Below are 11,157 nucleotides of genomic sequence, written 5' to 3'. Positions count from 1 at the left end.
AATTTGTAGTTCTAAATAAATTCTAAATGCATTTAGGACGTTTTTTACTCACTTGATGTCTCTTCCACGATGTTATTTCTTTCTCCAACAATGTAGGTTGCAATTATATTAGCATGACCAATTATGCAAATTAGGCGATGACATCATTTAGCAACTTCTAGCGACTTTTAGGACAGCCAATAGCGATATTCCTTACTGAGGAGTTGGCAGCACAGGGTCCCCTAACCAGTGTTGCCAACTTAGCGACATTGTCGCTATATTTAGCGAGTTTTCAGACCCCTTAGCGACTTTTTTTCTAAAAAAAAGTCGCTAAAAAAAGACATGAAAGCGCGTATCGCCTTTATTCTCAAAAAGCAGCGGGTGCTGTAACGCAGTCAGTTCGTCTTTTACTCTCTTTTACTTTTATGCTGTTTTGTGGATCACAAGGTTTAAAACTACTTATAAACACACACACAAAGTAACTCCACCAGAGTGCCTATTTCGGGTCACTTTTGCCGGTCCAAGCCCGGGTAAAGGAGCAGGGTTGGAATTGTGACATTAAAAAAAACAATAATTGCTAAAAGAAATTTAATTGGTAGTTCTAAATAAACTCTAAATGCATTTAGGACGTTTTTTACTCACTTTATGTCTCTTCCACGATGTTATTTCTCTCTCCAACAACATAGGTTACAATTAGATTAGCATGACCAATTATGCAAATTAGGCAATGACGTCATTTAGCGACTTCTAGCGACTTTTAGGACAACCAATAGCGATTTTCCTTACTGAGGAGTTGGTAACACTGCCCCTAACTTTCAGTAGCTGTTCAAAGGAGAAAGTTGTGGTATATCAGTGGTTAGAAATACCATTATTACTTTAGGATTAGTTTAACACAAAGTCAGGGCTGACCAGGGACCATTGCTGTGAGTCACAGTGTGCAGCATAAAGGTACTTTCACATCGGAGGCAGCATGTGCTGCTAATGCTAACTAAAAGCCAAGGATCCAGAATTTGTTGCGCTGGCTGCTGAGCTCTGTGGATTTTTGCGGCAGCTCTACCTGTACCAGATGCACCTGCTCCTTGTAATCTCTATCTCTGAATTTATTTCCTCTACAAGAGTTTCAGTTTTTTTTTTATCTTCAAATGTTCAATAAACCACCACAGACTTTTTTCCTTTGTGGTGATGAAGGAAAACACTGGGCTGGGATGTAAAGGGGCATTTATTCCCTCAGGACCTGAAGCTGCATAAAGCACCCCTCCAACAGTGTTGCCAACTCCTCAATAACACAGTTCCACCACCTATTTCAAGACTTCCCTCTATAAACCGCCACAGTGCAATAACCCAAACTGTATATGCACAAGACTATTTATTTACATATTTGTTTCCTTTTTCCCGGATTTGTATATTTTGTGCATTTTATATATGTATATTTTTTCTTTTTTTCTAAATACTGTTCATATGTATATAGTGCTGCAGAAACTGTGCACCTGGCCCCCATTTCTTCTCCCACATGTTAGCACTGAGTTTGAGATGCTCTGTATCTCATTGTACATCTGTATAGTGACAATAAAGGCATTCTATTCTATTCTATTCTATTCTATTCTAAAATACAGTCAGTGTTGATCAGAGGATGATGCCATTTGGAGCCTACAAATAAAGTGACACTATTAACCTTTTCTTTGTTTCAATTATACGAACCATTTGTTGAAGAACATCCCCACACCATCATGTTCGTACCTCCAGACTTCACTGTTGGTCTGGTATTTTTGGGATGATATGCAGTGCCTTCTGACCTCCAAAACACGGTGTGTATTGTAGCATTGTCATGGTTCTGGCTCATTTTGACCCAGCGTTCTTAGTTTTCTTGCGTTTTTGTATTTTGTTCTTTATTTATTCCATAGTTTCTAAGTTGTTCTGTTAAGATGTTGTTTATTAGATTTCCCCCTCGTTACTTTACCCCCTGTGTGCCCCCTCTGTGTATCTGTGATTCTCGTTTCTCCTTGTGTTTTATTTCATGTTTTCCTCAGCCTGCTGTGTCTGTGTTCTCTCCCCCCCCTCTGGTCTGCGTCTCTGTATATTTCCTGTTTTACTTTGATAGTCTCCCGTCAGTGTGCGTCAGTGTTGTGTTTGCTCCTGCCATGTCTCGCTATGATTATCACTGTCACCTGTGTTCCCCGTTAACCGTCTGTGAATTTATGTCCACGTCTCCCTCAGTTCTGTGTCGTGTCGTCAATGTCTCATCCCCGAAGCTGTGTGATTTTTCCCTGTGTTTCCTCGGTCCTCAGTTTAGCATTCCCAGTCTAGTTTTGTATCATTGTTAAGCCTGCAATAAAGCAGTGATTTTTGAGTTCAGTTCTGTTTCCATGACTTTTGCGTTTGGGTCCTCACCTGCCTGTGCACAGCCAGTTCATGACAAGCATCTCATCTGGTCTCATCTGACCAGACAATATCCTCAGAGTATTTTACAGGCTTGTCTAAATGTTGCTCAGTAAAGTGTAAACGTTCTTCAAGATGCTTTACCTCATTACTTATTTTCTTTGAAACAATTTTCCATGCTAATTCCAGATCTCCATTTCCTCATGTGTTCAAAATTCTTTCCCTGTACTGTTTCTCATTAGAGCACATAATTTATGGACATCTACTGGATGGATTGGTACTCACATCTGGTGAGAATTTCATGTCAATACCACCTTTCAAAATATATTTACTTAGAAAAGTGTTCAATATTTGTTTTACCTTCTGTATCTGATTGTCACTGTAACAACAAAGGCTGTGTTGAACCTCCTTCCTTTACTTGTTTGATCATGCCAATGACGCAAATTCCTGAACCCACACCGCACAACACAAATGTGAAACTAAATCACCAACGTCTGCTTTCAACTCCTGTATGCTGAGCACGCTGTTAACTTCACATAATTACAAACGGCTGAGTCCAATGACCGACATGTTTCGTGATACTGGAACTGAAGATCGGGTTGTCTTAGTAGAGTCTGAGGAGAGGCACGATGAACTTCACAGTAGGAAAACTTTTTAATTTCCATTTCCTTTTGTGTCTGTGTAGCTGTGTGTGTGTGTGTGGCAATGCTGTCTGTTTTCATGATGAGGCTGTTGCACAATGGGGGAATCTTGTGAAAGACTTTTTCTTGAAGTTTCTCTGCCATATATTGAAGATGTGACATAAGAATCTTTATGTTTCTCTTTGGTTGTAATTAATGTAATTGGTGGTGCAGTATTGGTGAGGTTAGTACAGTTTTCAGAAGAAGACTTCTGCATTTGTTCTGTGCTCACTTATAGAAAAACAATCAAGATGTTAGGGTTGGGGGGGGGGGATCTGTTAAATGGCTTCATGTAAAAAGCAGAAGAGAGATTTTATCACTGTGCTTAAGGAAATTTTTGATGTCACTTCATGCTAACTTAGTTTGTGTCACCAACTGTGAGTACAAAATCCTCAAAAAAACGTGTGCAACATTTTGGAAAAGCCTGGACCCCAAAGACACAGCTGTTACTGTTCAGTTTCTAACAGAGACAACTGCTTTTCCCAAAGACTTCAAAAATGAAATGATCAATGTCAGTAACTCTTTTCAACATCTTTCCTCTCTCCAAACTGCAGCTGAGCTCAGACCAGTGAGAGCAATGAAACCTCCAGCTTATGTTCCAATGCAGGCGAGGACCTATGATGGGCCCTCTGGACAGCCTGGAGGATCTGTATTGGTTCAGCACACCAGTGTGAACATCGTCACTGAGCCTCCAAAGGACCATTTTATCTGGTCCCTCCTCTGCTTTGCCTACTTAAACCCTTGTTGTCTTGGACTTGCAGCTCTCATTTATTCTATCAAGGTGTGTGTGTGAATATATACATTGTACCTACCTGCCTACCATATCTTACCATATAAATCAAGCTACATGATCATGGCATGAACACAACCAAAGCTGAAGTGCAATTTTTCTTTTAAAAACTACAACACTGAAAGAAATATCTTACATTTGTTATACAGTTTACATCATTTCCTACACTGATAGTAACAAAGAAAATATATGGGCACAAAAAATCCCCACCAGTGAAAGAGCACCTGGGATTATCATTATAATTGTTTGCATTTACTAAAAACATGAAGCGTAACTTTTTCAGATAATGAAACTTAGGCTATGCTTGTCTGTGAAGGTTCTCAATCATCCAGTTCATCGTAGTCAAAGGAGCTTGCAAAGAAAAGCGTCTGGACTTCTTTAAGTTGCTTGAAGACGTTTCACCTCTCATTGGAGAAGCTTCTTCAGTTCTAAGGTCAAATGGTGGAGAGTCCCAGATATAAACCTAGTGGGAGAAACCCCCCACAGAGGGACAAAAGGACCCCCTGATGATCCTCTAATCGCCCGAGCCAAGGTGTGAAACTGGGTGTGGGTCCAAACTCTGGCTGATTGGGACCCACACCCAGTTTCACACCTTGGCTCGGGCGATTAGAGGATCATCAGGTGGTCCTTTTGTCCCTCTGTGGGGGGTTTCTCCCACTAGGTTTATATCTGGGACTCTCCACCATTTGACCTTAGAACTGAGGAAGCTTCTCGGATGAGAGGTGAAACGTCTTCAAGCAACTTAAAGAAGTCCAGACGCTTTTCTTTGCAAGCTCCTTTGACTTAGGCTATGCTTAACATTTGCAGTTTCAGTTTACACTGGGATAAAGATAATTACATTATAATTACACCATTACAAACTATATGTTTCTGTCCTTCTAGGCCAGAGACCGGAAGGTGGCCGGAGATCTGGAGAGTGCACAACGTCATGGGTTCATTGCCCGTGGGCTTAACATTGCTGCCACAGTCCTGTTTGTCATTGTACTCATGATTTTCTTTATTATAATCAGTGCTTTGTTTGCAAATGCACCTGCTTATGCTCACAGAGAACCATACTATTATCATTTTAACAGAGATTAAGTTGCTTGCTTCTGTGACTTGTTATTAAGCCTCATATTCGGTACAAGAAAAAACACAGCTTCAGACCCACTGTTTAATTTAAAAACTAAAGGTGTGCTCCAATAGTTCATTTTGCTTAGTCTCTCAGTTAGGAACTGTGGCAGTAGTAATAAAAGCTGTTCCAGTTACCCAATTACTAAGCAAAGGTGCTTTGGTGCTTCCTTTATTGCTTCCTTTAGCATAGGATACACTGGAGCATCCTTTATGAAAATGAAGAAGAAAAAGGCGTCCCATAAGTCATTGCAACAGACCATCCGGCCATTCATGAAAACAATGGACATAATAAACAAAGTTGCACAGATCATGTGAATGTTCGTTGTAACATTTTTCTTTTCATTTCATGAACTCCTGGTATATTTCAGCGTTTTTAAAAACTGTTTGTTAAATAAATACTTGCTGTTGAGTTGCTTTGCATGAAGAATGCAGTATGCTATGTAAGCTCAAGATTTTGATCTACACTGACTGATCAAAGTGTGCTTAAACTTCTCTGTAATTCACTGTTCTTTAATAAAAAAATTCTGTTGTACTACAGTCTTCAGGATTCATTTTTACCTCAGTACAGTCCAGCTGGAGAAAGTGATGGATGGAGGGAATTTTACAGCAGTGAGTTACACTGGATCACATCAGTAAAACACAAGACACATTTTATATACTATGGGGCAGATTTACTAAGTGAGTCCAATTATTGTGATATTGCAATTGCAGTATGATCTATGATCTATTTACAAAGATGCAGGCTGTTCATATCAGTAAAAAACAGCATTCTGTCCAGAGTCACAAAAAGTTACCTGAAATCAAAAAGATTAGCTTTTAACAGCTTTTGTTTTCATTGCCCTGCTTGAAAATCATTACTAGATGAGCAGGTTATAGAGGTGTAGTAGCACCCCTTTTAAGAGTTATCATGAAAGAGTCTGATTTTTTTAAAAACAGGAATGTTATACCTGCACATATATTGGCAGAAGTATTCAGGCAACCATTCAAATCATTGGATTCAGGTGTTCTAATCATCTCCATGGTCAGAGGTGTATAAAATCAAACAGCTGGCATGCAGACCGCTTCAAAAAACATTTTTGGAAAAAATTAAGTGATTTGAATTCCAGCATACTGTGATTGGATGACACCTGTGCAACAAGTCCAGTCGTGAAATTTCCTTGCTACTAAATATTCCACAGTCAGCTGTTAGTGGAATCATAACAAAGTGGAAGTGACTGGGAATGACAGTAACTCAGCCACAAAGTGGTAAACCAAATAAAATCACAGGGTGGGGTTAGCAGATGCCAAGGTGCATAGAGCGCAGAGGTTGGCAGCTTTTTGCAGTCTCAGTTTCAGCTGGGCAGCTGCATCTGCACCTTACATCACTAAATGCAATGCAAAGCGTTAAATGAAGTGGTGTAAAGCATGTCGGCACTGGACTCTAGAACACTGGAAACGTTTTCTCTGGAGTGACGAATCACATTTCTGGGTTTGGTGGTTGCCAGGGGAACGGTATTTGTCTGACTGCATTGTGCATGGTCCAGTTTTGTTCACAATAAGAATAGCCAGTGATGCCAGTTGATAAAATTGTGTACATCAGAATCTGCTTTAACTACTTTGTAGAGGTGGAGCAGCTGGCCCTCAACTCCACCAGCTTGTCACTTGGCATTGAGCCCAGTCTTGACAAGATGCTGCATGGCAGATTTTCTCTTGAAGTTTTTTAGGTGAGTTTAAAGCTGGCGTTTCCAGAGAGAACCCACGCAAACATGGGGAGAGCATGCAAAATCAAAGCAGAAAGGGTGGAATCGAACTTAGCTTTGAGGCAGTGTTAACCACTGCGACACCATGCTGCCCGGTCTAGTGACTGTAGCTCAGAAAACAATCCGTTAATCTTAATCCATGCAGTATTGCATTTCAGGTAGTACTGATTTAATACTCAGTTCTTATTTCTGACTTCTTATTAAGTTCTTACTCATACGGAGATTGTTGTATCATTGTCATCATTGTATATAAAATGTTCAGTTTGCCTGTTATTAGCTTTACTAAACAAAATGTCAGCAGTGAATCTTCTCATCATCAGAATTTTGTGTTAAGTTCTTCCTGCCACTGAAATTTAATAGTAACTGATGGCCAGGAGATGTCAGCATTTGGTCTGTATAAATATTATGTGTCACGGCTGCGCAGCAGTCGTGACATGTTTATTTACAGAGGTGATAAGGTGACAAAAACAGGAGGAGCAGAGCCAGGAGAAAACAAACCTAAACTGGGGAAAACTAAAGAACTCAACTTAAACCAAACACACACGGGAGGAGGAACAAAATGCACAAAGAAAGCTGGCAGAGAGACGCAGCCTGAACACCGGGTTACACAGAAATATGCAAACGGACATGGCGTTAAACAAACGACATGACAGAGAGCACAGGAAAACACAGGGCTTAAATACACGGGTAGTAATCAGGGAATGGGCCAAAGGAGGGAGACACAGCTGGGAGCAATTAGGCTAACGAGACAGGGGAGAGGTAAAACTGAACACACTGACATGAGACATGAACTTTCAGACTAAAACAGGAAACTAACAGACACAGAGAACCAGACAGGACACTGAACTTGACAGGCAGACTCATGAGCAGACACCACAACACCATGGACAGGCAGAGAGAACACGGGCAGGCATGAAACAAAAACACTAACACATAGCAAACCTAAACAAAAGACAAAACAGAATAACCGAGAACAAAGAATAATATAAAGAAACACAATACACCGAGTCCTCAGACTCAGGACCATGACATTATGACACAATGAACCTTTATTAAATTAACTTTTTAAGTTAAAAAAATTTTATTATGAGATTAGATTTGGCCATTTATGATAAGAGGTGCATTACATCCCCTAATCCAGTGCTCCCCAACACCCCCGGCTCACCAGTCTGTGAGCCGTTTGGTACCAACTCACAGACCGACTTTGGTTGAGGCTCGGGTGTGAAATTTACGGTTTTCAGGGTTCGTATCGGTTTCTATCATTATTTTTTTATCAGTTTTCCTGGGTCTTTCCCCGTGTGTTATGAATAAATTTTCTTTTTTTGGTACATTTGGTACATTTTACATTGTCCACTGAAAACTACGAATAAGTGGCAGTTGTGTTTGTTAGGTAATTAATTGTGTCATTACTGTATTTATTGATCAGACCTACCCTACTAAGTATTTTGTCTTGCAAAACTCAAGCCTCAACAACACTGTTTTTCCTTCTTCTCCATCTCACTGGTATTTCATCTGCTTGACCACCAGGTGGCGCTCCAAACAAATGATCCCAACAGCGTCAGTGCCCCACAGACCCAGCTTCAGTTCAAGTTCAAAGTGTTTCCAGATCCTGCTCCTTACAACAGCTCAGATGAAGACAGTCTCACACAGGTAACAGTAATTTAACAGGATTTGTAAGCATGTGGTCGAGAGCTACAAACGGTGACTGGGTGAGAGTGCAGTGCACAAGTTTCTGTCAAAGTCTTATGCACTGCACAAGACTTTGGGTGTGACATATTTCACGCTGGAACTTAAAATGACTTTAAAAATTAAAAAAGTGACATATAGGGGGTATGGAGCCGAACCTGAACACGGTATTCGGAAAGGCGCAAATAACGTGTTTTTTTTTCTTTTTCTTTTGATTTGTTTTTTTTTTTTTTTTTTTTTTTTTTTTTTTTTTTTTTTTTTTTTTTACGAATACTTAATTCGAACAAATATTTCAAAGATATTTATATTCGCGAACAAGAGAAACTTTATATCAAAAGCTGCGTTTCCTCATGAGACCGCAGTGCATGCCCGATGAATGAGCGAGTGAGTGACGTGTAAAGACATAACTGACACACGCTGCTGCACTCAGCAACAGAGAAGGCTTGGCTGAGCGAAAAAAGAATGAACTGCATCACTAATTTTGTTGAATTGATTTTTGTACCTTAACCGGGTTCCGGAGGGAGTTTACAACTTTCGGGAAGCGGAGTTTGATCGAGAGATTAATCCATTGCTCTGCATTATTGACGTCTGCACTGGTGTGCTCTCATGTTCGCTCTGTTTATGTAGCTGTGTTAGCTTTAGACAATAGGCTGCTGACCAATGACTGCAGAAAACAGTCATTGCTGCTGACAGAGTAACGTTAACGTTCGGTTAAAAAGATTAAAACAATGCTTGTATAGTTGTTTCAAATTGTATGCAGTTGTGGGCGATATATGGTACGTTTAACCTTCACAGGCATGGTACGTTTAAGTTATTCTGGCTTTTGCAGACAGCAAGATGTAGGTTATAAGCTATTTAACCTATTCAACCAAATAGAAAATAGTGTGGCTTCTGCTGAGCCATCTCTTGGTCCTCCACTGGCCCTAAAAAACTTGCTCAAGTTCTGTGTGGAAGCATTTCACAGTCAGTCCTGCAGATAAAACCAAAATGATATGTAATTTGTACAAAATTCAAATTAGCAGAGGCAGATCTCAAACATCTGACAACATCTGCTATGCATAATCACATGCACTTAAAGCATCTTATTCCTGGCACCCCCCCCCACACACACACACAAGCACCAATCCCCCCACCAGCAGCAATTCATCATCACAGCCATTTTCTGCCACTGCAAATCAGTTTCCATCACTTATATTAGCTGCATTTAATTCAAAAAGGCTTATCCATCTATCCACCTCACTGCAAAGTAAATAATTAACACAGTGGGAGAAATGATTTGCCTTCATGTGATGCCCTACTCAGTAGTGGAGGATAAAGATTTTCACAAACTTCTCAATGTGGTTGCACCTCGATACCAATCTCATTGGCATTTCTCTCGCACAGTTATACCACAACTTTACCAAGAAGCGAAAACAAAAGTAAAAGAAGCTCTCTCAAAAATTGAGGTGAAATTTGTGCACTGCACGTCTGAGATAGGGATGAGCAAATTTTCCACAAATGCATATCTTTCTCTCAATGGCCACTGGATAGAAAGCAAACAGAGTCCCCTATGAATAGATGAAGATAAACGTGTGACAGCACTTCTCAAGATGGAGGTTCTTAATGGAGATCACACAGCAGCCAACATTTTACCTCACCTCCAGGCCGCTGTGAAACAATGGCAAGATAGTGTTGGTGCGTAAATTTCTGTTGAGTATTTTGTCACAGATAATGCCACTAACATGGTTGCACCAATGGCTGTGGTGCACATTATGTGTATGTCTCACACCTTACAAATAGCGGTAACAGCTGGTCTAAAAGAGTGCCAGGGAGTGATCAATGTGATATTGATTGCTCCCAAGATCATTGGGTTTGTACACAGATCAAACAAAGCTGTGAACAAACTTCACAAAATCCAGGAAGAGCTTGGCCTTTCCAAGAACACTTTGGTGCATGACGTGTCAATCAGGTGGAATTCCTCCTTCCACATGCTCCAGCGGCATGATGACAAGCAGAGACGACCACACCATCATTGATGGTAATGTCACACCATCAATGGGAACTAGTGCAATTGTATAAGAATTTCTTTTATTTATGTATTATTCACATTATTTTATTGTATAATGCCTTAGTGCCACTGGATTTTAGCATGTCTCACACTCATGCAGCTAAACAGATGGTGGGGGTCTGGAAAGGAAGTTGGGGAAAGCAGACAACTCCACAGGAAGAGTCTTTTGTCTCTTTGTTCCTGGAGAAGGTATTTCACTGAGAGCCATGCTAGGCTCAGAGAGAGACTCTGCTGACAGTCTTCCCCGCAATCATGCATCCTCTCCACCAAGCTTGGTTTTCTGTTCTTTGTTTTGATTAAAGAATGTTAGCTACTGCTCACCACTTGTTTGCAGGCTTTATTTAATGGAAAACTTCCACAACACAGGCCACTGTGAAAACCATTGACAACCATTTGAGGAGGCCACACACACCCTGTGTGAGGAGGTGGCTTCTCTGTCTTCTGTTATCCCTTGTGTGCAGGCTCTCAAGACTGCCTTAACAAACTCATAGGTGAATGTGGATGTACAGGCTCTTCCAGAGGCACTTGGTGACCACATTGCAGTCTCAGTTGGCTCAGCGCTTCCAGGTTGTCTTTGATAGTCCTCAGGTCATTACTTTAAAGCCACCCTACTGGATCCCCAATTTAAGAGCTTGCCCATGTCACTACTTAGTACATCAGAATTTGACAGGCTCAAGGCAGATGTGGCTGCAGAGGTGGATGCAGAACTCCAAGCGGATGTTGTTTCTGGGGTACCTGAAGCTGCCA

The 11,157-nt window shown here is 40.7% G+C and overlaps 1 protein-coding gene across 1 annotated transcript; it reads left to right on the top strand.

Moving 5' to 3' along the window:
• The first annotated feature begins 2,822 nt into the window (after window positions 1–2,822).
• LOC102214322 (interferon-induced transmembrane protein 3-like) lies at window positions 2,823–5,470 on the top strand. Its single transcript, XM_005731402.2, has 3 exons — window positions 2,823–2,996; window positions 3,590–3,816; window positions 4,708–5,470. Exons 1-3 carry the CDS (start codon window positions 2,867–2,869, stop codon window positions 4,903–4,905), a joined length of 555 nt encoding a protein of 184 aa, XP_005731459.1. The 5' UTR covers window positions 2,823–2,866; the 3' UTR covers window positions 4,906–5,470.
• The last annotated feature ends 5,687 nt before the right edge of the window (window positions 5,471–11,157 follow it).

This window comes from Pundamilia nyererei, unplaced genomic scaffold, assembly GCF_000239375.1.
Source record: "Pundamilia nyererei isolate P.nyererei 1_Seehausen unplaced genomic scaffold, PunNye1.0 scaffold00043, whole genome shotgun sequence".
In the NCBI taxonomy this organism is placed as follows: Eukaryota; Metazoa; Chordata; class Actinopteri; order Cichliformes; family Cichlidae; genus Pundamilia; species Pundamilia nyererei.
The sequence above is the reverse complement of the archived record's forward strand: the minus strand, read 5'-3'. Positions and strand labels throughout refer to the sequence as shown.